General features: G+C 40.8%; 1 protein-coding gene across 1 annotated transcript; it reads right to left on the bottom strand.

Moving 5' to 3' along the window:
- Positions 1–1,260: 1,260 nt before the first annotated feature.
- LOC120107438 (regulator of nonsense transcripts UPF2-like) lies at positions 1,261–25,210 on the bottom strand. Its single transcript, XM_039120715.1, has 5 exons — positions 25,116–25,210; positions 10,981–11,183; positions 6,307–6,657; positions 1,601–1,705; positions 1,261–1,392 (listed from the first exon to the last, which is right to left on the bottom strand). Exons 2-5 carry the CDS (start codon positions 11,083–11,085, stop codon positions 1,261–1,263), a joined length of 693 nt encoding a protein of 230 aa, XP_038976643.1. The 5' UTR covers positions 11,086–11,183; positions 25,116–25,210.
- Between the last annotated feature and the right edge of the window lie 1,909 nt (positions 25,211–27,119).

Genomic DNA, 27,119 nt, shown 5'->3' on the forward strand with positions numbered 1-27,119 from the left:
AGTTCATGATAATTTCCTCACTACAGAGGAGAGCATATAATTCATCAAGAGTGATGGAGGAAGAACGAATTCTAATGGCAGTAGCGAAGGAGTCATAGCAGGTTGGTAAGCCGTTGAGGATGTAGAGAATAATGTCCTCTGCTTCTGGGTTAGATCCAGCAGCTGCCAAAGCATCAACCTTTGATCGGACTTCGTTGAGGTACTATTGCATTGACAAATTGTGCTTCCGAATATTGTGTAGCTCATTCTTCAGCTGGATAATGTGTGTCCGAGTAGCTGAATTCAGACGGTTTTCAAGAGTCCTCCAGATCTGGTGACAGTGTTCTAAGTTGACCACAAAAGGAAGAACAGAAGGAGAGATAGTAGAGTACAGTGCAGTGGATAAAAATTGGTCTGTAAACAACCAATTCTCGAATTCCTCTGAATCAATGGAGGACATTGGGGGTGCTGTACTGTCTAGAAAGTTAAGAAAACCACTCGCCTTGAAGACACGAGTGATTTGTGAGCGCCAGGTAAGGTAGGTCTCAGCTGTGAGCTTAGTTGGAACCAAGGATTGAATCCTGGTAATGAGGAATTTCAGATTTGGGGAGATAGCAGAATTGGAGAAACTTCTGCAGACTTCATTGGATTTGTTTGTCGATCTAGGAGATGCCATGGCTTCGTCATCGAGAGGAGGTAAGATCACTTCAAGGATGATTGAGTCGGATGACATGAACTGTGTGAGAGAGAGGTTGTCAGGAACTCACGAACATACAGGGAGGATTCCCTGCTCTGATACCATAAAACAACTATTAACCAGGACAATTATACCCTGGCACAATAGTGAACAGTAGCTGACACTGAAGTGCCAGTTACTGAATCACGTTCGAGAAGAAAGAACGAGAGAGGAGTAGATGAAGAAGATGAAGAGATTTCATTTCATACTTCCATGCCACAAGAGAAGGTAAGACAGAGGTTTTATAACTCTCCTGGGAACATTCTGGAGTTGGGAGTTTGTTTGAGGTTTGTTAGGAAGAAAAAGGAACGCATGTGCTGGGGCCTCCTCAGTGAATCTGGAAGGAATTCAGAGGGAGCTAACAATACAAAGATAATGGTCACTCAAAGTTACATATTAAGATAAAGGCAGGATTTCTGAGTTTGCATTACAATATAATAAAGAGATTAATCTACTCATGAAAACAAGAAAAGACATTAGAATAGGAACTATGAGACATTTAAGTTCAAAGCAAAATATCAAGATAGAAAGTTTGGCTAACGATCTTACAAGGAGACACAACGAAATAAGTGATCATAAGATTTCCTAAGCTTCTCGTACGAAGCTGCATTCTCATCGCTAAGCTCCCCTTTAGCACTCAAGATCTTTGCATTCTCAAGTTCCAGCATTCGAAGAGACTGCATAGTAAAAAGAAAAATGAATATTATTCAATGCTTCTGGAAAGTTGTTGCACCAACATGGAAAAACATAAAAGGATTATACTAATACATCAAAAATGAAGGGTAAAGCAAATGAATTACAATCAAAGCAAGCAGCACATGCTCAACCAGGCTAAGAGAAGCATATTCAGATTATGCCAAAATTTTAGACAGTTCCAAAACTTACATTATGCTCAGATTGAAGTAGTTCAGCTACAGCATCATAATATGAGTGCAATGCTTTCTTGAAGAACTTCTTTTGATCTGCAGCGACATTAAGGCCTTTAAAGAACTGCAAGAGACATGGTAGAAAGTTAATTGAGGAAGAAGGAATCTGCAATCATACAGTTAGAAGATATAGAGATAATAAAAATCAGAAAATAAAGGTGACCAATCTAGTACTTACTGAACAAAATAAAATCTAATAAGAATTTAAGAAAGCCTATGAAGAGTGACCTATGTTTCATACAGCCAATAAGTCAATCTTACCGTACCTAATATTCTGGCATACTATTCGAAGCTAAAGAAGATGGAAGAAATGAGCTTTGAAAAATTCTGAACAATAAGTATCTGAAATTAACAGTGCTGCAACTATGCTTTTTATACCAATAAATGCCAATATAGGAGCAAGCTTTTAAGTGCAATTTACTCTTTCTTCCCAATGCCAACATTTTATGATAAAATGGAACATGAACACAGCTTTCATCATGCATGTGAAGAATTCTCACATTTTTGGTAAATTATAATATTAAGCCATTGCAGCAACTGAAAAATGAGAGAAATATTCTGGGATGACTAAAATAGACTTATAGCTGAAGTTAAGACATGCTTTTCCTGGAAAAGAAAAGGAGATGAACCTTCAAGATTGATGGACACAGAATTCACAGCATCTGCTGAGCTGCTGAACGTATCTATGTCCAGTAATTTATTTATGTACATATAAATGTAGCCATTCAGGACATGCCAATTGCCTTCTGGTCAGTCAAAGCTAATAAATTTTCAGCGTTTGTTGGAGCATATTTTGCTGAATCTAGATTTAAACTAACTAATCTTTGATCAGAAAGGGTGCAAAATAATGGATTTTCTTCATAATTTAAACCAGGCCCAATCCTCCATCCATCCTCGCTCCATAGCCGTATGTAACAGTTTATCACAAATGTCCTAGGCTGAATCAGAAAAAGGAATATATGAGCCTAAGACAATTCTGGTTCAAGCCCTACAGGTTTAGTTTTCCAGAATCAATTCAGGTGATTGAACATACCTAAAGAAAGTATTGCCCACTGAAATAAAATGGACATATTGCTTGAAGGAATTTCTAGCATAGGTAGGGGAGACAGATGCTTAAGCCACCATGCAAAAGTCTGTGATCATTATTTGGTACGGATAAGCCAGTCCACACATCATTTTGAGAAAATGCCCATCCAATGGATCAGCCAGTGCATCAGAAACCCTTCTTTAGCTTCTTCAAACCAAGGTCCGCCGTACCGGTACCGGTCGGCGTACCGGTGGCGGCCCGGACCGGTACGAACCGGTCCCGTACCGGGCCGAACCGGTCCTGTACCGGTTCTTCAACAATAAACTACCGGTACCGGATTTCACGCTGATCCGGTACCGGTCTCAGGCCGGACCGGTACGTACCGGCCGGTACGGACCGGTACGGCAGACCTTGCTTCAAACAGCATTAAGGAGGTCAACATGGGAACTCAACCCGTGAAGGGTGATGATGTGAATGAGCAGGAAGACATTTCAGGAATCAGGAGAAAGAGCTTAAACTCTACATAAGTCAAATAAGCAGGAAGACAACACAGAATTTGCATAAGGTGGAGTACCACATAGATCCATTCTAACAGGATCAGTCTATATCCATTCTCTATTCATCTGTTGATGTGTTTCTTTAATGCAATAGTCTTAAAAAATGAACAAACCTTCTTGAGATTGAGTTCTGCTCAGCATGCATGTTAAATTTAATTTACGAAGATTAATTTTTAGAGAAATTATTGTTCTGTAAATTTTCAAATCAACTTTAGCATACATGATAAAACAATAAAAAGATTATATAGACTAAAATATATGCATATCATATCACTGCATACCTCTTCACTAATTTGGTTAATACTTAATAGCATGAACGACAGCATGAGAATGAGATAGTATAGAGGAAATGGTATGCGTCGAATTGTTCGCAACAAATATGGCAAAACAGAAAAAAACAGGGGATGGAACTGGTTAAACACTATGAACCCCACACAACAATGCCACCAAGGTTATGGGAGATTGAAGTTTCACATGAAGGCATCAAATTAAATTTTAATTAATTTACACTAACACCACAAGCATGCAATACATAAATTGTTATGGTTGTCATCTGCTCATCCAATGACCCCAAAAATGGGGTGATGGTTCCAAGGGAATCTAGTGAGGAGATTGATCAGTTAAGGAAACACAGATGGCATCACTGAACCCTATGAATACAAAACATAGTTCGAAAGTTGACATCTTCCCCGAAGACATTATTTAGAATATTCAAGTTCTCTTCACCAAAATGATGAAAATTACATTATGTCACTGTTGGTAAACAATAATGTGAAGTACAACATTTTAATAGCCTCTGGAAAAATTGTAGTCCACCTCCACTCTAGGTAGGTTGGTGCGAGAAGATTATCAACTTCTCATTACCCCATGAAGAACAAACTGAAGAGCAAGCTAAAACCTACATCACTATGGTCGAGCAATATTAACCAGTGAATTAACAGGGTTTTTCATGAATTATCTACTTGATAACATAATCATCTAGAAAGGGACATCAGCCACTTCGAGCCATCCAATAATGATGTTCCGTGGTATTGATGCTTCAGTAAATTAAATACAACCACTGACCACAACACGTTCCACTCATAGCTGATATTCAGAAAGATGTCCTATCGTGTATATTTTTTGCAGACGATATAGCATTGATCAATGAAAAGAAAGCTAGATTAAATACTAAATTGGATTTATAGAGGACTAGGGTTAGAGGATAAAGGTTAAAAACTAGTAGAACAAAGAGAATACATGAATTGTAAATTTAATGAGAATGAAAATGAAGACATATTATCAAATAAGATTGATGGACAAGAGATACCACGGAAATAGATTTCATAATTTAGGATCTATTGTACAAAATGATGAGGAGATAAATGAAGATATATACAATAGCATGAGCTGGATGGATGAAGTAGAAAGTGCATCTAGGATATTATATGATACATGCATTACCTTGGAGACATAAGGATAAGTATTGTAATAACAGTAACACCCGCAATATTGTAGGCAAAAAGTGTTGGGTGATAAAGAAGGTACATGAAAACAAATTAAGTGTGGCAGAATGAGAATATTAAGATCGATGTATAGTAAAACTAGTAAAGATAGATTAAGAAATGAATATATTAGAGGTTGCACAAATTAAGGATAAAGTGATTGAAAATCGATTGAGATGGTATGGTGATGTACATCAACGATCTTAGGCAGCTCCTGTAAGGAGAGGTACTTTTGTTTGTGTTAAAGGTTGTAAGAAGAGGAAGACCTAAATTAACATGAATAGAGGTTGTGAGAAAGGAAATGAAGAAATTTCGAACAACATCAGAGGTAGCCCTAGAAAAGGATACTTGGCAAATAAGGATTCATAAACCCGACCCCAAATAGTTGGGAAAAGGCTAGATGATCATGATTATGATTATCTACTTGATAACACAATCGTCCAAAAAGAGATATCAGCCACTTTAAGCCCTAACATGATGATTGTTCAAGGTATTGAAGCTTCAACAAATTAAATACTGAACACTGACCACAATATATCCAGTTGGGTAAGCTAACTATAAAATATTATCTAGCATATTAAATATTGAATAGTTGCTCACAAGCCAGCTATCCAGTTCTCCATTATCAAGCACATAAAAGCAATACCACTTACAAGTTTCTTTGAACTACAATCTATGAAACCAGACAATATTGTATTTACTTGTCCACTTGTTTAATATCATCTATGAGATGGATTATGCAACCACATATCAGCAAACTTACTCCCAGCAACAAGCAGATGGTGATATTTATTACTATATCAAAAATGCATCTTCTCTGACTTTTAGTTTTTTCAAAACAATTATGAGCACAAATCTATAATGAAGCGAGGATGAAATCTCACTAGTGCTAGATGGCTAGTATGATCATGTTAATAAACAATTGGAGTATTCCTATATTACTTTATATAGAAACTTCGATGCTGAGCATTAAATATATCAAAGAAGAAAAGAAAATAGTAAGTACTTAGTGTAGAAGCATATATTTGTACAAGGTTTTAAATACCAGTACCGAATCCTACATTATTTTTCCATTAGAATGGTAAGGTTCTGGTATCAATGGTCTCATAACAAAACTAAGAGCTTCAGGAAAAATGAAAAACTCTTGGTGTGTCCTGGTACAATTGGTAGGATACCATCGTTGCACACCAGTATGGAGTAGTGCAGACTAGTATGGCTGGTACATACCGGTACACAGTTTTGGCAATGCCAGCACCTATAACGATGCCTGTTTTACATCGAACGTACGATATCAGTCATACAATCCCGTTCCAAGAGTTTTGAAACCATGTATTCACATATGATGGTAGGTTTTTGATACTTAAATACATAACAAGACTAATATCCAGATTATTAGATGGCATATGTGTTGGGGTGTGATAAAAATAATTGGCTTCCATTGTCTTACAATGAAAATAGAATAATATATACACATATGCAAACAATTTCAAAATTCCCATTAGGTCCACCAATTTGGCAGAACAAGACCTAACCATCATCCATACTAAGTCAACTTACAAAAGCAGTAGCATAAAACTTAGCAAATTCTAGGTAGTACCTCATCGTGAACTTCTTGTCCAGGCTGATGGAGCTGGAGCCCTAAGAAATATCTGCCTTGTCGAGCAAAACTGGTAAGAAGGGACAAATTTGTCTGAGTTGCATCCCGATCTTTTAAATGTTCCAAGCTAGTAAGATCCTTAATAATATTTACGAAAATGCTGGCATCCTCAACAACTCCAACAAAATAAAGTTGCATTAGAAGTTTTAGAGTGCTCCTCTTCTTTATTGCCCTCATGTTTTTATCTGCATCCAAATCATCACCACATTTTCCTGGAAAGAACACTTTCAGGAGGCCCTGAATAAGACAAGGAGAGATGTCTTTGTATCTCTGATGAAGCAACGAGCAGACCTACAAAGAGGAACACATAAATAAAAAAAGGATTATAGCCATGCTTTTGCATTCTTCTTTTATCTTTGTAGCCAGCACACCGCTGAAAGCAGACAGACGAGCATAAAACATACAATGACAAAATTTGGCAGCATGGTACAATCAACAAATAACCAGATGAGACTAACTCTACTCGAGAAGGCATGACTCTGTTAATTAAAGCATGCTATTTGAGAGTTTTCTGAAAATAAAGTGGAGAAAAAACTGCTACGAGAACCTATAAAAGACTGATCAACAAAAATAATCAGAGTAATAGATAAGTGAATGTTCCCATGTAGCAGAATAAGATGCCTGAATGTATAAATTGATTCATGATGCTGCACGATTCTGACTCTTATGGATCAGTGTTTCGACCTTTTTAAATAACACAATGAGGTGGAACAAAAATACTTGACATTGCAAGGAAGAACCACAAAATTATTAATAAGATTATCTTAATTTTGTGGTGTGTTTTTTTACAATCATTCTTATTGAACTGTATATATTGATTATCCCTAAATTATACAACTGTGCCATAAACAGGTAAATGTAAGAGAAACCATAGATCATCAAGAGCGTGTAGACAACATTAACTCATTAAGGATATATCCTAAAGGGTTTTTATCTGTCAACATTAACTCATTCCCTTAAAGCTATTCCTGAATTGCAGGTGTATAACATCAGAACAAACCTGAGCTTTAATTTGCATCACCAGATGCAGACCTAGCATCCAGAACAATAACAAATGACATAAGAAATGTCAAGTTATCCCCAGGTAACGTTTGATTACCAAGCATAGACTAGTAAAAACGGCCAGTAAGAGAGAAAAGAGTAAGAGTTAGGTGGTGGTTATGTTCTTTCGGCCCTTGATAATTGACATATAATGGCAAAATATATAAGGATAAGACGGATGAATGGAGGCAAAAGGGGACCTTATGGTAGAAGGTATCAGCTAAGCGGCTGGGCCGTGTAGGCAAATCTAAAGTTAAAAGATGCTTAAACAAAGTAACTGAGTAGTAAACCTAGGGTGTAATACATAATTAATAAGAAAAAGGTCTCAGATTGATAAATGACATGAAAAATAGATTACATCAAGAATTCCAAGGCAGAGAGGTTGGAAACCGTCATTGAACAAGCAGCTTTGCATATTAACTTCTTCACATAAAACATGACTAAGAAAGAAACCCAGATCTAGCAAAGATGGCGGTTGAATAGATAGAGCTCTAAGCCATATTAGAAGCATAATCCATGAACCATAAAGATGTTGATATCCTTGTAAAATATGATGGGACTATAGAACAATGAAAAAAGACTTTCTTAACTACCAAAAAGGATTTGCACTAGGAGTACATAGTAATGATTCAAAATTTCAAATACGTTGATGAAGAAGATCTGGCTCAGACAGTAATAACAAAATAATGATTCAGCAAGGATGTAGAAATGGAAAGATGGAAACCATACAGATGACAAATAAAGGTGTCAAAATCATTTCAGGTGGATCTGATTTTTCAAAAAAAAAAAAAGATAATAGCAACTGATATATTAAAAGAAGGATTAAGTAAAAGAAAATGGATAACACAAATTGATTGTGAGTTACAAAATGAAGTTCGGGATGACGGCAAGTAAATATGCATAAATACATACAACAAGGGTATCAACTATTCTGATTCAGGTCAATTTCCAGCTGGATCCTAATCAAATATCCACCTGACAATGTGAAGCATCAAATCCATAACTGTTTTGGAACATCTTAGTTGACTTACAAGAATAGAAGGGCATAAGGGGGAATGACTAGTGTAAGTACAATGGAAACACTATGAGTTGCCCTCTCCTTTGCACTCTGCTTTGCTAGAATCTCACACCATGACGGTGATTCAAACTCTCTTATACATCCTTCACCCTTCTTAAAACATCACACTGCACCACCACCCTACCTCCCAGATGCAATATGCCCCTACCTCCACTTCCACATCCCATAGATGGAAGAATTGTGTGCCAGTAAGGTGCTGGCATAATACTAGTGTCATTCCTGCCATGCCATCCCGTGCCATTGCTTCACACAGTAGCATAACAAGTAATTATATGCGGATAAGAACATGCCGGTTCTGCATGCTTATAAGGTACTAGCATGATCCGTATCATGTTGTGTCATGCCAATCAGCACTTAATCCATAATATCTAGTTTCAAAAGGTGCTATGCAAACCAACGTTGGTGGAACCAATACCGGGCACCATACTAGTTTTCCAATAGGACGAGTCGGTACGGGCCTGTATCGTGCCATGCCGGGCTCGTACGGACACAGTAGAACAGATAGGGAAGAGGGAGAACAAGAGAGAAAAAGAGAGAGAGCGGGGGAGGGAGGGAGAGGCCGGCGGAGGGTGGCGGAGGCATGGCAGAGGCCCGGCGGAGGCCGATGCTGGGCGCTTTCACGATTTACGCGATTGTTCCCTTGTTTCGAACGAAACAGGGGAACAGCCGCGTAAATCGCAAAAGGGCCCTCTGCCAGCCTCCGCCACCCTCTCTCCTCCGCTCTCTCTCTCTCTCTCTCTTCCTTCTCCTCTGCCTGGGGAACAGCTACGTAAATCGCAAAAGGGCCTTCTACCGGCCTCCGCCACCCTCTCTCCTCCGCTCTCTTACTCTCTCTCTCTTTTCCTTCTCCTCCGCCTGGGGAACAGCCGCGTAAATCGCAAAAGGGCCCTCTGCCGGCCTCCGCCATCCTCTCTCCTCCGCTCTCTTTCTCTCTCTCTCTTTTCCTTCTCCTCCGCCTCCGGCAATGGATTTCGTTTCTATTGCCGGAACCGTACCGGTGAGCCACCGGTACGGCTCGAATCGGCCGAAACTGCCCGATTCGGGACAATTCCGCCGACCATTATCTAAACACTTTAAATTGAATTTCATGAATAACTAGACATTTCATAGGCTTGACCCTCCAATTACACATCAACTTCTAGCAATTCTACGTATAAGTCAAATTTAATGTAAGTTTGGCTTATCATTTACCAATTTTAGCAAATATCAGGAAATAGATGCAATTAGTTGCATGTTACAATATATAGACAACTGCATACACATCAAATACATATGCTTTTGGCAAGATATGCTGAACCGGCCGGTATGGTTCAGCCCGTACTGAACCGGTACCTGCGCCGACCGGTCTGGTTCGGCTACACAAAACGGTTCCGGCCCCGACCGGTACAAGGCGGAACCAAACGGAACCGGACCGGTTCCGTCTGGTTCGACCAGGACTTAGTGCAAACCGGCACCGAGTCCAGTCCACTGTGGCATTTAATGCCACTATAGCCATACACTCTAGCTATGCTACAGTGGCATTTAATGCACTGTAGCTTTGCTAGAGTGCATTTAAATCCACTGTAGCGCATTGTGGCATTTTCGCGCGTGCTCACACTCGCCTTCGCTGTGTGTGCGCTGTGGCCGGTTTGATACCGGTTCGAACCAGTCTGAACCGGTATCGGCACAAACCAGTACCGGTTCGGCGATCCTTATCTTTTGGACACCTAGTAACTTGACAAAACATCATGTACCCCATAACATCAATTCCAAACTCAATGAAAAAAACATAATTCACATTACCTATTACTTTATTGTAATTATGCTCTACTTAAAGACAAGTACAAGACAAGCTTCGAAGTACGCAACAAACTATCAGGCACTAAAAAGGTTGTGAGCATGCTGCAAACAGAACTGAAATGAAAATGCTGATGTAAATGCAGGATCAAAACTAAGAACAATGAAATTAGAAATGAATAGTTAAAAAAAAAAATGTTGTAACACCAAGATTTTCAGAAATGGTTTCACAAAATTAAATGTTTTCTGAGACAAACCCAGTAAGGATTAAATAGTTAATCACATTCAAATATTAGAAAAAAGGGGGGCCAAATACGATATAAATAGCAGAAAAATAGAACCCAAGAACAACTCCCAATTCAGAAAACTTGACCACAAAAAAGACCAAAACAAAGTAAGATACATGGAAACAACTGCAAGTATGATGAAATGATTTGACGTTTTTCTTCTGGACTATTCTTAAACAAAAAGCCAAACTTAATGCAAGAAAAATAAGAAAACAAAGCACACAATCCATGTCTTAGGAATATTATATGGGTATACAATTTAAATATGCACCAACTAAAAGGATAGATGTAAAAGGTCCTAGAATCCTATCAAGTAGTCAGTAGAGATTTGAGATGTTTTCTAATAACTAACAAAGTTCAAGCTGGACACAAAGATAAAGACGATATTTGCAAGCAATGCAGGAACAAAAATGTAAATTGTCAATTTGATACCTGCACAGCAGCTTGTATATCTGAAGTTCTAAGCTTGGCATCACAAATAGCTGCCACAGCTTCACTGACAAATTTGCTTAAGTTGACACTTCTTAACTCATCCATCAACCCTTCCCGTTGCTCATCGTTTATCCATTTAAGCTTTTTAATAACTGATGTATTGCGTTTAATACTAGAGTCCAATGTTCTGAGAAAACCGGAGTCTGGAAGAAAACATCAAAATATTATTATGTAAGAGAGACATCTGCTCTGATGACTGCACAGGATGAATAAATATAATAATTTAACTCAGGCATCATTCAAAAGGAAATGAGAGAGAGAAAATTCAGCTTCCCTAGCATCACTAGGGCAAAACTTATGGACACCTGTTGTGTAAGCAAGGTGTGCATGATGATGATAAAACTACCATGGGTCTAAATTTTTCATGCACAAAAAGAATTTCAGCGGATAAAAATAAAATGCAGGTGAACCATATATGGAACAGTCAAAGATTTAACATAGGCTGCTAGGCAGTTACATGGTGGCCCAAACATGACAGGCCAAATCTCATAAAATTATAAAAAACTAGTGATCTGAAGCAATTGAATAGGTCATCTTGGAATCAACTATGTTTCATCCACTACAGTTCAAGATCAGAAAAAAAAAAAGACATGATTTCAGAGGGATTAAAAGAGGCTAGAGCAGTGTTTGCCCTACCACCCCGAACCACCCAGTATTCGGGTTGGTACAGGCCTCATTCGAACCCATACCGACTCATACGGAGGCATACCAAGATGTATCGAGGTGACCCAGGGTACATATCGACCTATACTACCCAGATTCAAGCAGTACCGAGATAGGAAGTAAAAAAAATGACTCGAAAGATATCTAGGTACAGCGTGTGTCCCCGTACTAAACCGGTAACATACCAGTATGGTGCCCGACACCAAGACTCCAAACCTTGCTAGCACCAATCCCAAGCTTAAAACATAAAAAGCTTCAACAATAATTCACTATTTACTTAAAACCCTAAGCCATCTGATCAACATTATTGATAAATAAAAGACTTCTATAGTCATAAAGTTGGATTTGCATTTTCATTAATAAGCATCATATCGAATGAAAATAATTTGTCTTTTGTAAAGAAATTGGAAAATATAGTATGTTGTATTCATTACACGTCAAGTACCAAGGAGAAAGAAAGCAAAATATATAAATAACACCTATGAATAAACTGAGGGTTAAATAGAGGAAAAATATATGTACACCGTGCATCTAGAACAACAGAGGCATAAAAAGGAAGAAGCTACCTATTTATAGAAGCCACAAGAAATCATAGGATTTTGTTGTATTATTTTTAAAAAAGTGTTTCTTAATATGCCAAGGTATGAAAGAAACATAATTATAAATTTTAACTTCATGACATTTGTTTGGCATCCAGTCCTCCATAAGCCATTTCTAACAAGAAGATATAACGGACATCAGAGAAGGTTTAGAAGGATACAAAATTGAATATGGAAAATAAAAAAATAAACTTAATGTAAAAAATAAAAGCAGACTGAATTAAAACAGAAAATAGTTAAAAATCAAATTTAAAAATAAAAATAATGCATAACTATGAAGAAAACATTTGATGGATAGATGTGATAATTTTTGATATTTGGAATCATTCATTCACTTAGTTATGGTAAAGATATTCTATATTTCGTTCACTTATCTTTTTTTCTCTTTTTTTATGGAAGAAACTATAGAGTAAAGAAAAGGAAAACTTGCTACGTGACCTCAATAGAGTGTTATGATCTGAATCTGAATGGAATATGATAGAGTGGTCAATATTTACGATAATATGGCATCAGGAAAGAGCAATGGTGTCTTTATTTTTGATACCATTAGATTGGAATCTAAATTATGCAACTACATTTTTTGGCACTATATCTTCTTTATGCTTCTGATATTTGAGTGCTTCTAGGAGATTGCATGGAAATAGTCTTTCTGTTAAGGAGAGTTTTTATTTTCGCCCCCTGGGACGAGGGGGGGGGGGGGGGGGGGGGGCGGGGGTTGCAACATACAAAATCTTAATGGTATATTCCAAATTTTAAAACTTTCATTTCTTTAATATGTTATAGACTAGTGGAACAAGTATAATGCTGAGAAACCTTTAAATTACACCCAGAAAAAAAAAAATTGAGAAAGAAGATCATGAATAGCAAGATACCAAAAATCTGCCAAAACTGATTGAGCATATAAGAGCAAGGATTCAAGTAGCATCAGTACAGCCCATAAATACCCACTCATACGGATACAGAGTACTGGCTGAACAGTTTGTCGATAAAGGTGTTGTAACATCCAGTGACTGACATGGGCTGGCATCAGCCCTTTTCTAAAACATTGTGTAAGAAAGCTACTAGAAAGCAGACTGTATGTCATCTAAGAGAGCTACTAGACAACAGACTCTGTCATCTCATCTGTTAATAATCACTTAGCTGAGGGTGAAATTTCTCATAGCTTTCACTAAGAATACCCTCACTCATTCCTAATTCCTGATAGTTGGTAATAGACCCATGACCAACCCCAGTGTGCCTTCTTTAAACCCATCAACTTCATAAAAGTACTTGTAACCATAGATGTACTATTCGACAAGACAATTCAGAACATCACTTGAAAATTTACTTTGTTATTTTAAAAACTATTAAGCAGTAGTTGGATAACATCTTTATCTTAAATATAAATATGGAAGGAAGTCCATTCTAAGCTTCACAGAAGAATACTAACAAAAGCAGACATTTGGTTTTAGCTAAAAACAAAACATTCCTCCATGAGATATGACAGGAAGTTGGCAAAACCACAATTTTCAAACAAATTCAATTATTTTAAAAAAAAAATTGATACCTCAGGTTATAACTAAGCCAAAGTTAGAATTTGTTAGCATATCCCAATCAGCAAAATCTAAAAATCAATATCCTTCAATCATCATTCGTTAGATCATCCATGTGGATCACATAATCAAGTAATTTCTTGAATTTACCAAGTCTTATTAACTATTCACCACGTATTGTTCATAAGTAGATCTAGATAAACAATATACACATACATTTCCTCCTAAATCTAAAAATTATAGAAGTTAATGAAGAAAATACTACTTAATCAATTATAAATACAAATTAATAAAAAAATAGAATAAAATGGAAAAGAAGATGAAACTTCTATTACTACATATAGTTTGTTTTATGCATAACTTCCAAAATGGAACCAAGAGTTTTAAAAAATGGCCACATTTTGTGAGCAACTAGGGTTCCACATAGTGCCTATGCAAAGTAGAAGAGAAAAGCAAAGAGAACAAAGGATGGTGGCACAAGAAGGCAAAAGATTTGGACAAGGATGAGGATGGGGATGAAGGGACATGGGTAGCAAATGGAGGGGTAAAACATATGTGCGAAAATGTCTGTTGTTCATAGCCATTTCCAAATTTCACCTTTAGCTAGCTTGTGCGATCTTAGAGAAATTCCTTCGCACTTAGCATAGTAAGCTAGATTGGAAACCTAAGCAAGCCTGGTACTCCAAGCATTATGGTAGGATATGGATCGATTATGACGAGAATGGACTTCTCCATAATGTAATTGTTTAGAAGACTCACGATCTAGTTCCATGTCGGGCCTTTTCCCTTCTCAACTAGATGATGGAAATATGTATTCCATTCGGGCAGGTGAGGAAGGGTGGCTTGGCTTGACCGTATATTCTCTCCTGGTCAGGTCAAAGGCGAAGACTAGCTAAGTTAATCACTCAACCAAGTATGGTATGTCGTAGGGGTCAATACTGGTGTATACCTATCGGTACGCGGTATGAGAGGTGTATTGAGTATTGGTAAGCTGAACCTACCCCTTACCAAGATACTGTCACTATACCATGATGGCAACGGTACGAGATCCGCTACCAAAGATGGCAAACCTTGCAAACAAGTTTTGCTCTCTGTTGGGTTGCAAGATGTCTGCACTCTCTCCCTTGCCTATCCTTGATGTCTGACTCTAGCACTTTTTTAACAGTAGAAGACAGAATCTGGGTGAAATGGTTTTTAAAGCCCAACCAAACTAAGTTAAGCCCCCCTTAAAAATCATTTTCTTTCTAAGCCGTATATTTTTACTCTAGCCTCTACCCGACCCGCTATGGATCCAAGGCGGGTATGAGTAATGGCAAAACCCGCCCCGTGCCCGACCCAGATATATATCACTCTTCAGAAATCCCCTAACGAGGCAAAAAAAATGATTTGTACGCAAAAAATATTGATTTTTACAGCTTTACCCAACCTAATCCTCCAATCTGCCCCTTCTAACTCTACCCACCCGGCCTTGAGGCAAGTACAGGTAATTGCCTATCCAACCCGTTGCCATCCCTAACATCAAGTCAACAATTATACATCATTACATCTCTGTAGTTTTAGATCATTATCAAGCAGTCGAATAACATAGACTGCAAAGTGATGTGTGACACAATTATTTAGCATTTTTTGCTGGTTTAGATATGACCTTGTCCTTAAATATTGTCAGTTCAAGACATTCTGTCTGAAAACATTGGAATCGTACATTCAATCATTCCAAATAATACAACTTTTTCCCCTTGGCATGCTTCCATCATTCCAAATAATACAACTTTTCCCCTTGGCATGTTTCCATCTCTAATATTTTTTCTACTTTTCACTGAATTTTTTGAAGGAAATAGAGAATTCCTGTAACATAAATTTGATGGGCCCAGCCAAGGGGGAATAGTTTCTGAAACCTTTCATCAACCACTCAGTGTACAAAGTAATTGAGTAGTCTAGTATCCAGAAAAGAATGAGAGTTAAATGAGGAGCTATCCTAGACCCCAAAAAAGAAAAAAAATCATTCCAAAGATGAACAGTACCTAAGGACAGCAAAATTAGGTAACCATTTGTAAACACCATAACCCAATACCTGGAAAGTCCAAAGAATATCCACTAATTTATCTACAGACCGGTTCTCAAAATTCTCTCCAACCGCAAATGTTTGCGAGTTGTGGCTGATGAAATGTCAATCACTATATAATTGCTTTTTCAATCTGATTTTGCAGCCATACTGTCACGCCCCCGCCTCTGCGAGGCACGTGAGGCACCTAGTGCCCATGTGGGGGCCACATGAGGGGGGAACACGGGGCTCCTCTACCAGATATTGTCCGATTTTGGGGCTTCATGCAAGCGTCCTTCACCCCTCCCCGGTTTTGTTTTCCACCCAAAATGCGTCTGCAGGATTAGGAGACACCCGCCTCATATGCCCAGGCTCTAGAACGAGTCTTTCCGATGTGGGACTATTAGGCCTTACACCCTTTCCACCATCGGACAAGAGCCGTCCTCGGCTCCGATACCAAATGTCACACCTCCGCCTCTGCGCGGAGCACGTGAGGCACCCAGTGCCCACGTGGGGGCCACATGAAGAGGGAGTGCGGGGCTCCCCTGCCAGATATTGTCCGATTCCAGAGCTTCACGCAAGCGTCCTTCACCCTTCCCCGGTTTTGTTTTCCTCCCAAAACGCGTCTGCAGGATTTGGAGTCACCCGCCTCATATGCTCAGGCTCTGGAACGAGTCTTTCCGATGTGGGACTATTGCGCCTCACACCCTTCCCACCATTGGACAAGAGCCGTCCTCGGCTCTGCTACCAAATGTCACGCCCCCGCCTGCGCGGAGCACGTGAGGCACCCAGTGCCCACGTGGGGGCCACATGAGGGGGTACCGCGGGGCTCCCCTGCCAGATATTGTCCGGTTCCGGAGCTTCACGCAAGCGTCCTTCACCCCTCCCCGATTTTATTTTCCACCCAAACGCATCTGCAGGATTAGGAGACACCCGCCTCATATGCCCAGGCTCTGGAACGAGTCTTTCCGATATGGGACTATTGGGCCTCACACCCTTCCCACCATCGGACAAGAGCCGTCCTCGGCTCTGATACCAAATGTCACGCCCCCGCCTCTGTGAGGCACGTGAGGCACCTAGTGCCCACGTGGGGGCCACATGAGGGGGGAATACGGGACTTCCCTACCAGATATTGTCCGGTTCTGGGGCTTCATGCAAGTGTCCTTCACCCCTCCCCAATTTTGTTTTCCATCCAAAATGCGTCTGCAGGATTTGGAGACACCCGCCTCATATGCTCAGGCTCTAGAACGAGTCTTTCCGATATGGGACTATTGGGCCTCACATCCTTCCCACCATCGGACAAGAGTCGTCCTCGGCTCTGATACCAAATGTCACGCCCCCGCTTCTGCGGAGCACGTGAGGCACCCAGTGCCCACGTGGGGGCCACATGAGGAGGGACCGCGGGGCTCCCCTGCCAGATATTGTCCGGTTTCGGGGCTTCACGCAAGCATCCTTCACCCCTCTCCGGTTTTATTTTCCACCCAAAACACGTCTGCAGGATTAGGAGACACCCGCCTCATATGCCCAGGCTCTGGAACGAGTCTTTCCGATGTGGGTCTATTGGGCCTCACACCCTTTCCACCATCGGACAAGAGCCGTCCTCGGCTCTGATTCCACCAAATCTGTCACGCTCCGAGCCCGAGGCGCGGCAGACGCCGCACGCCCGCACGGCGGGCCGCACAAGCATGCAAGGCATCAGATCATATCAAAGCAAATACAGATGTTCAAAACTGACATAATTATTTAAATTTATTCAAAAGCAGTCTTACAAAATTTTAAAATAACATTTGCTAACATAATTCAAATGTCCAAACTAATCTAACTGAAATGCCAATAACTGATGGAATCATCGGAACATCTAATGCACTCCCCAATCCCGTGCGATCAAGCCTCTGGATCTGAAAGACAGATAAAGTAAAATAATGAGCTACACTAGCCCAGTAAGCAACAAAATACCCCAAAGTGGTGTCGGAGCATATCAGGTCAAAATACAGGATAATGACTGGAATAAATCATAAATAATCCCCATTGGCGGGGCCAGAACAGAACAGATCATATCATAGCCATGTTGAGAATGTATATATATAAAAATAGATTTCATAAATTGTACAGTCATATTTCACGGATTTTAGAGCATATAACATGATTTTCAAAATTTAACATGTCAGACCCATTTTACTAAATACAAAACATATTTTAAAATTTAATCCAGTAATAATTATTTTACCAAATAATTTAGAAAAAATGCACTTTGAAGCATTAAGTTACTTACCTCTTCTCGCTTAGCCCTTACTTCAGATAGGTGGATCAGGTTCACCTGTTTAAATTTAATTAATTTTTTGTTAATTTCAGAGCTAAGCAGAACTAAAAAAAAATAATACTATTGTACATGGCCCAACAGGGCCCAGAGTTGGCCCATAATGGGCATGGCCCGAAAAGGCCCAAATCTGAAACTCAGTCCAAACCCGAAATTCGTTCCGAACTCGAACCTGAACTCGAAACCCGAACCCGAACCCGAACCCGAAACCAAAAACCCGAAACCCAAAACTCGAAACCTGAAACCTAGAATCCGAAATCCGAAATCCAGTTCAGACCCGAAATCCGAAACCCGAAACTCGAAACCCAGAACCCGAAATCCGAACCCATTTGGCCAATAAATGGAATTTTGCAGATAAGCCCTTGACAGTATATTATTTCACAAAAGGGTATTCTGTAATTTATGTTTGGTCCCTATAAGAAAGATTATTACATAAGGCTCCCCAAATATATTTGATTGGTCCCTCCACTAAAGTTTTATTATAGAACAGTACCCTGTAATTAAGTATTAGTCCCTCCAATAAATTGTGTTGCATAAATAATCCATTAGAGACCAACGGCGGCGGGGCGTTCCGATGGCCAAAATAGATCAAGAAATAGGGGACCCGGGTGGTGATGGTGTTGGATCCGGTGGCACGCTCGGTCGGGATCCGCCACCTCCGTCGACCGTCGGTAAGCCTCCCTCCTCCTTGCTTTCATGGATTTTGTTCTCCCTGTTTCAGCCCCAAGCAACCGAGTCGGTTGCTTCTCCTTCCCGTCGGCCACAGCAACAGTCGCCGGCCACCATGGCGGCCGGCTAGCCGTCGACCGAGGGGTGACCTCCGGCCACCCAGGCCGGCCACCCCGCCGGCCCTCTCTCTCTCTTCTGTCTTTCCTTCTTCCCCTGTCCGTGGGGGGTTTGGGGAAGGAGGAGGCCCATCACGGGCCAAACTGGGCCCGTTGGGCCCATCCATTGCAGGCCCAACTTGGGCCCAGTCCAGTCCGGTTGGGCCCAGTTGGGCAGTACCTTTGTGGGCCCAACTTGGGCCCAGTTCAAATCCGAACCCGGAACCCGAAACCCGGAACCCAAAATCCGAACCCATTTGGCCAATAAATGGAATTTTTCAGTTCAGCCCTTGACAGTATATTATTTCACAAAAAGGTATTCTGAAATTTGTATTTGATCCCTGTAGGAAAGATTTATTACATAAAGACCCTCAACTATATTTGTTTGGTCCTTTTACCCAAGTTTTATTACGGAACGGTGCTATGTAATTAGACATTGGTCCCTGAAACGAATTTTTATTGCATAAATGAACAAATTAGAGGCCAACCTTGGGAGGGCCCTATTGGGCCGAGTCTATGTGGGCCCATTGGGCCGTGTCTGATGTGGGCCCTATCGGGCCATGTTCATTATGGACCAATTCTGGGCCCTGTTGGGCCGCGCCCAATAGTATTATTTTTGGATTTTTGCTTAGCTCTGAAATTAACAAGAAATTAATTAAATTTAAACAGGTGAACCTGATCCGCCTATCTTAAGTAGGGATTAAGCGAGAAGAGGTAAGTAACTTAATACTTCAAGTATGATTTTCAAATTATTTGATAAATAGATTAAATTCTGAAATATATTTTGTATTTAGTAAAATGGGTCTGGCATGTTAAATTTTATTTGAAAATTATGCTCTGAAATCCGTAAACTTTGACTGGAAAATTTATGAAATCTGTTTTTATATATATGTATTCTCAGCATGGCTATGATCTGTTCCATTCTGTTCTGGCCCCGCCAATGGGGATTATACGTTGGACCTGTCGACTTGTAATCTGTGAGGAACCGGTTTCGACACCGCGCCACCGGTGATTAGAATAGTAGTTTCTAGACACTGTTTCTACCGGTGACTAACAATAGTGGTTTCTGGCACTCTGTGCAACCCATGCCACTGGGTTACGTGGCCGTAGCCTATTATGTTGAGATTCTGGTATAAGAGTTTTTGAAAAAAATGATAATAAGTTTTGAAAACAACAAAACGATGTTATTTATGATTTTTCCAGACATTATCCTGTATTTTGATCTGATATGCTCTGACCCCACTCTGGGGTATTTTGTTGCTTACTGGGCTAGTGTAGCTCATTATTCTGTTTTCTCCATTTTTCAGATCCAGAGGCTTGATCGCACGGGATTGGGGAGTGCGTTAGAGTTTCCGATGATTCTTCAGTTATTGGCATTTTAGTTAGTTTAGTTTGGAGATTTGAATTATGTTGGCATATGTTATTTTGGAGTTTTGTAAGACTGCTTTTGAATGATTTTAAGTATTTTGTCAATTTTAAGCATCTGCTATTAATCCTTAAATAAAGTCTTGAACATCTGTATTTTTTTTGATGTAATCCGATGCCTTGCACGTCTACGCGGCCCGCCGTGCGGGCGTGCGGCGTCTGCCGTGCCTCGGGCTCGGGGCGTGACAGATTTGGTGGTATCAGAGCTCAGGTTTCAGATTCCTAGGGATTGTGTTTGAAATAGTCGGATGGAGCTTAAGTTTTAGGATCTCTAGGATTCGTCGGAAAGTTGAGAGATGGGTAGGAACCAGATAAGGGGATAATGTTCATTTGTTTTGTTAACTATTATGTATTATTCTGTTTGGATAAATTTATAATATTTATATATTTTTACTGAATCAGAATGCCGCCTCGTCGTGTCCGTAGCTTGAATCGGATGGTTGGGCGCTCTCGGGGAAGAGCCCCCACTAACCAAGCGGGCGAGGCACCGCATAACTCAGGGGCCCAGGGTCAATCAACTCCAGATGCTGCCGCCGAAAATCAAACTCGGGTGCTCGAACTGATCGAGGAGGTCGTCGGGTTAGTACGCCAACAGAGGCAACAACCTCAGCAACCAGTCCAGCAGGATGTTGCTCCTCCTGAGCAAAGAAAGAGTATTACAGAATTCAAGAGAATGGCACCTTCGGCTTTTAAAGGCACTACTAGTCCTCAAGAGGCCGAAACCTGGATAGATGAAATGGAGAAAGCCTTCAGGGCAATGGAGTGCACCGATGAAGAAAAGGTCAGATTTGCCACCTATATGCTTCAGGACCGAGCTCATCATTGGTGGATGTCTGTGGAGCGCACATTGGCACCCGAGCAGGAGGCACTTACCTGGCAAAGATTCCGCACCGCATTCTACTCCAAGCATTTTCCCTCCAGTCGCCTGAGGGAGCTAGAGAGGGAATTTCTCAATCTGAATCAAGGAACTATGACTGTGGATGAGTATGAGGTAGAGTTTGACAGGCTATCTCGGTTTGCTCCCACCCTCGTCATGGATGCAGAGTCCCGGATGAGAAGATTTGAAGAAGGATTGAAGCCTCACTTACGTCGGAGTTTGGCCGCAATACACTCGACGAACTATGATGATCTGGTAGACAGGGCTAAGAATCTGGAAATTGTCTGGAAAGAAACATATGATGCCAAAGATAGGAAACAAAAGAAGAGAAGCAGAGATTATGATGCTTGCAGTGGACAGAATTCTAGCAAGACTGCAAAATCTCATAATCAATCTTGGCAATCAGGGAAGCAAGGATCTTATGGAAAAACTATTCAGCAAGAGAAGCATAAGTGTGATGCATGTGGTGGTATGCATAAGACTGAACACTGTAGACGATTATCCGGTGCTTGTTTCAGATGCGGCCAGCAGGGTCATAAGGTAGCTGAGTGTCCTCAACAGGACCTTCGATCAGTTTAGAGGCCTCAAACTACAAGAACCCAGCAAGTGCAAACTTATCCTGCTCCGGCTCAGTCAGCTCAGCCTTCTTCTCCTAAGCAGCAGAAAGGGGGGAGACCGCACACACAGGGTCGTATTTATGCACTGACTCAGCAGGATGCTCAGGCATCCAACACTGTGGTGACAGGTACATTGCCAGTTGCTTCTGTTTATGCTCATACATTATTTGATTCTGGTGCTACGCATTCTTTTGTGTCATCTACATTTGTGCAAAAACATGACTTGCCTTATGTGCAATTAGAGTATGATCTGCATGTTAGCACTCCTGCCGGGAGCGGGATGATTGGTAACCAGGTCTGCAAGACTTGTCCGATTCAGATAGTAGGTAGAGACTTGCCTGCTGATTTGATAGTTATAGATATGCATGACTTTGACATAATCCTCGGTATGGACTGGTTAGCATCACAATTTGCCACCATTAACTGCCATGAGAAACGGGTAAACTTTCAGATCCCCGGAGATACCGAATTCAGCTTCGAGTGGTGCTTATACCTCCCCTCGAGTTGTCTCCGCTATGCAAATTAAGCGGCTGCTTAGAAAGGGGAGTATGGCGTATATTGCCATAGTGGTTGATACCAGACAATCAGATCAAAGATTGGAAGATATTCGAGTAGTGAATGAATACCCTGATGTCTTTCCGGAAGACCTTCCTGGCTCTGATACCACCAAATCTGTCACGCCCCGAGCCCGAGGCGCGGCAGACGCCGCACGCCCGCACGGCGGGCCGCGTAGACGTGCAAGGCATCGGATTACATCAAAGCAAATAGTCCCACATCGGAAAGACTCGTTCCAGAGCCTGGGCATATGAGGCGGGTGTCTCCTAATCCTGCAGACGCGTTTTGGGTGGAAAACAAAACCGGGGAGGGGTGAAGGACGCTTGCGTGAAGCCCCAGAACCAGACAATATCTAGCAGGGGAGCCCCGTGTTCCCCCCTCATGTGGCCCCCACGTGGGCACTGGGTGCCTCACGTGCCCCGCGCAGGCGGGGGCGTGACATTTGGTATCAGAGCCGAGAACGACTCTTGTCCGATGGTGGGAAGGGTGTGAGGCCCAATAGTCCCACATCGGAAAGACTCGTTCCAGAGCCTGGGCATATGAGGTGGGTGTCTCCTAATCCTGCAGACGCATTTTGGGTGGAAAACAAAATCGGGGAGGGGTGAAGGACGCTTGCGTGAAGCCCCAGAACCGGACAATATCTGGCAGAGGAGCCCCATGTTCCCCCCTCATGTGGCCCCCACGTGGGCACTAGGTGCCTCACGTGCCTCGCAGAGGCGGGGGCGTGACATTTGGTATCAGAGCGGACCCCGCCCATAACCTATGTGGACTAGGAGACACTGGAGCACGGATCTATTGGAACTGACCACGGGCTGATCGTGGTATTTGTGATTAGATTCGAATGGATTTGAACCCTTAGCCTGACGAGGACGTCAGGGCTTGAACGGAGGGAGTATGTGAGGATCCGTGCGAGCGTGTGTTTAGTCCCACATCAGTTATTCGCTGGGTAGATCTTGGGTACTTATACAGGATCAAGGAACGCAAATAATACCTTCCGGCTAGCTATTTTGGGTGAGGTCCTGGGTTGTTACACATACATTGATGTAATAAACATTCAGAGCACCTTCCCTTTCATGCAATATCAACAACATATATGTGCTGACAGTTTATCCACCTGGTACAAGGGTGCACACCTCTATCAAGTGTGCTGACCTGTATAAATGCATATTGACTTTGTATCAGTTTGTGTTGTTTCAATATGCATCAGTACATGCTAGTATGTAGCAGTATAGCCTTATGCTGAATTTTCCTGTTTTAACCCATACCCAATCTAAACAACTTTTTAGTATCTTTGCAAAATGATCTGAATCACTTCATAACTACCTTTTCTGATAGGATTTGAAACTGTGATCAACAATTGAACATAATAGCAATAAAAGTCGGCATGTAGTTTGACCAAAGGTTATAAATTGGTATGACATAGTATATAGGCTTTCCTTAGTACCATTAGTAATATGAACTTCCCATAGTACTGACAATATTTTTACAACACTAAAAGTCTGCTATTAACGTGTAAAAAGAGTTGCATATACTCATATTGTTATATCATAGATTTGAGCTTATTTGTATTGTAATAGGTGTATACAACTGTTCACAAATGTTAGCTTTGACAAATCACGCAATGCAAGTGTTAAATCCCAGTATGTATAGATATGTGAGATGATTAATGATTCCCAATTTCTACGGACTAATTAAGACTATATTTATTTGTCTAAAACATGTCTAAGCACTAGTACAAAGCAATATAATTGATCTATTTAAAACAAAATGAATAAAGTAGCCTATCCAAGCATGCATGTTGTGAATCTGCAAGCTAGCATAACTTTCCATACCAGCGCATTCCAAGTGGACATACTATATTCCACCATAATAAGCATATCATGCCAACACCAGAGTCTTGGTTGAAACTGCTAACAGGATATACTGTATGTAGCCAACTGATGCTGGATTTTTCTTTTTTTTTTTGTGGGTTGGAGTGGGGTGGGTGCAGGACTCAGGCACATGGACAAGGGATCTTGTATCAGATTTTTTAAAAAAAGGACAGACATAGCTCGCCACCTCTCCTCCATACTTCACACATAAGAAGACCAATTTCACTAGAATGCAAAAAGAAAACCTTAATTTTTGTGTGAATCCAAAACTCCATATTTTCTTGCATAGGGACATCTGACAGCATCAATAATAAAAATTTGTAACAACACAAAGAATGGTTTGCGTATCAGCTGTTGAGGTGAGGACCAGCAGGATCAATTCCCTTCATAATTTTGGGGTATCACAACCAGAATTGGAAAAAAAAATAATATAGTCCAAGTACCTATCAATTTTTTTGCATGCCATCACTTGTGATGAAATATTGCATCTCCTCACCTAAAAATGTTATTGGGTATGTCACTTGCATTTGCGGAGGGGCAAATTCTGATGTCTGGATGTCCATAGATCATTTTGTTTTAGTTTTATTAAATGTCAAGGTAATAGGGCTCATGTAACTTTTTGACATCTAACACAATCATGAAATAGTAGTAACTAATCCTAAACTTGAATGATTGAATCCCTAACTTTCTAGCAGAATACAGTCAAAAAACAACAGAAAATTTATGAAGATGACATGCTTCGCTACATAGTTACCAGGCCTTTCAGGATTCAGATTACTATGACGGAGAGCAAGTTTCCCATCAATTGATTTCTTATATTCCTCAAGACGTGCAGCACTTTCCTGCAAAGCAAAAAATTATATTTATAAGGTTCAGTTATGTGTTAGTTGCATGTTCTGATCTTGAAAACCAGCTGAAGATCATATAGCAGATTACTAGTACCGAATATCTGATGAATATCAATCAGCCTATGAGGTTTACAAGAACAAATGCAAATTATAAATTCTGAGTTCACTATGTAAAATTAATTGCAGAACAAGAAATTGAATAGGACTATAGTTATTTATCCCAAACAGCACTAGTGTATCATGCACTGGTAGCGTTCCCAGCTCTAGGTGAAGACCAACAGAGTGAGGCCAGGCCTTATACCTTTCTCCCTCTCCCATTTAATCTCATTTATAATTTTGGTGCACTTTTTCTTTTTTTTTAAATAACCTCAGATCCTCAAATCATTGGTAAAACCCCAATATCCCTTGCATTTTTCCCCTGAAGAGACGCCACTCGTAGCTAACCTTTATTGAAAATGCATATTAAATTAGAAACTACAGTCAACTATAATTTCAGTCCTGGCATCCTGAAGCCAAAACCTCAAATTACCCCTTTCTCCTAGGCGAAACTGTCACGCCCCGAGCCCGAGGCGCGGCAGACGCCGCACGCCCGCACGGCGGGCCGCACGGGCGCGCAAGGCAGCTGATCATATCAAAGCAGATACAGCCTTTCAAAGATAACATAATTATTTAAATTGTTCAAAAGCGGTCTTACAAAATTCCAAAATAACATATGCCAACATAATTCAAATGTCCAAACTAAACTAACTAAAATGCCAATAACTGAAGAATCATCGGAAACTCTAACGCACTCCCCAATCCCGTGCAATCAAGCCTCTGGATCTGAAAAATGGAGAAAATAGAATAATGAGCTACACTAGCCCAGTAAGCAACAAAATACCCCAGAGTGGGGTCAGAGCATATCAGATCAAAATACAGGATAATGTTTGAAACAAATCACAAATAATATCATTTTTGTCTTTATAAAACTCTGATATCATAATCTCAACATGATAGGCTACGGCCACGTAACCCAGTGGCATGGGTTGCACAGAGTGCCAGAAACCACTATTGTTAGTCACCGGTGGAAACGGTGTCCAGAAACCACTATTCTAATCACCGGTGGTGCGGTGTCGAAATCGGTTCCTCACAGATTACAAGTCGACAGGTCCAACGTATAATCCCCATTGGCGGGGCCAGAACAGAACAGATCATAGCCATGTTGAGAATACATATATATAAAAATAGATTTCATAAACTATATAGTCATATTTCACGGATTTCAGAGCATATAATATGATTTTCAAATAAAACTTAACATGCCAGACCCATTTTACTAAATACAAAACATATTTCAAAATTTAATCCAGCAATAATTATTTTACCGAATAATTTAGAAAAATGCACTTTGAAGCATTAAGTTACTTACATCTTCTCGCTTAATTCCTACTTCAGGTAGGCGGATCAGGTTCACCTGTTAACATTTAATTAATTTCTTTGTTAATTTCAGAGCTAAGCAAAAGAAATCAAAAATAATACTATTGGGTTTCGGGTTCAGGTTCGGGTTCGAAACGGGTTTCGGGTTTGGACTGGGTTTCGGATTTGGATTGGGCCCATAAAAGGGTACGACCCAAATAGGGCCCAAACTAGGCTGAACTGGGCCCAAATTGGGCCCACAAAAGATTATGGCCCATCTGGGCCCAACACTATTGAACTGGGCCCAAGTTGGGCCCCTAGTGAACCACGCCCAAGTTGGCCCAGTTCGGCCCACGATGGGCCTTCATCTTCCCCAAACTCCCCATGGACAGGGGAGTTGGATAGCAAGAGAAGGAAGAGGGGAGAGGGGAAAGGGCCGGCCTAGGTGGCTGGGGGCCGTCGCCCGATCGACGGCCAGCCGATCACGGTGGCGGCCGGCGGCCGCTGCGGCTCCC

The sequence above is a fragment of the Phoenix dactylifera genome, unplaced genomic scaffold, assembly GCF_009389715.1.
Source record: "Phoenix dactylifera cultivar Barhee BC4 unplaced genomic scaffold, palm_55x_up_171113_PBpolish2nd_filt_p 000864F, whole genome shotgun sequence".
In the NCBI taxonomy this organism is placed as follows: domain Eukaryota; kingdom Viridiplantae; phylum Streptophyta; class Magnoliopsida; order Arecales; family Arecaceae; genus Phoenix; species Phoenix dactylifera.

Excerpts from the sequence above, each read along its gene's own strand:
- LOC120107438 (XM_039120715.1), bottom strand. The coding sequence starts at position 11,085 with ATGGATGAGTTAAGAAGTGTCAACTTAAGCAAATTTGTCAGTGAAGCT. Across the intron at positions 6,658-10,980 it reads ATATACAAGCTGCTGTGCAG|GTCTGCTCGTTGCTTCATCA; the intron begins GTATCAAATTGA and ends TCCTCTTTGTAG. Across the intron at positions 1,393-1,600 it reads TACTTCAATCTGAGCATAAT|TCTCTTCGAATGCTGGAACT; the intron begins GTAAGTTTTGGA and ends TTTACTATGCAG.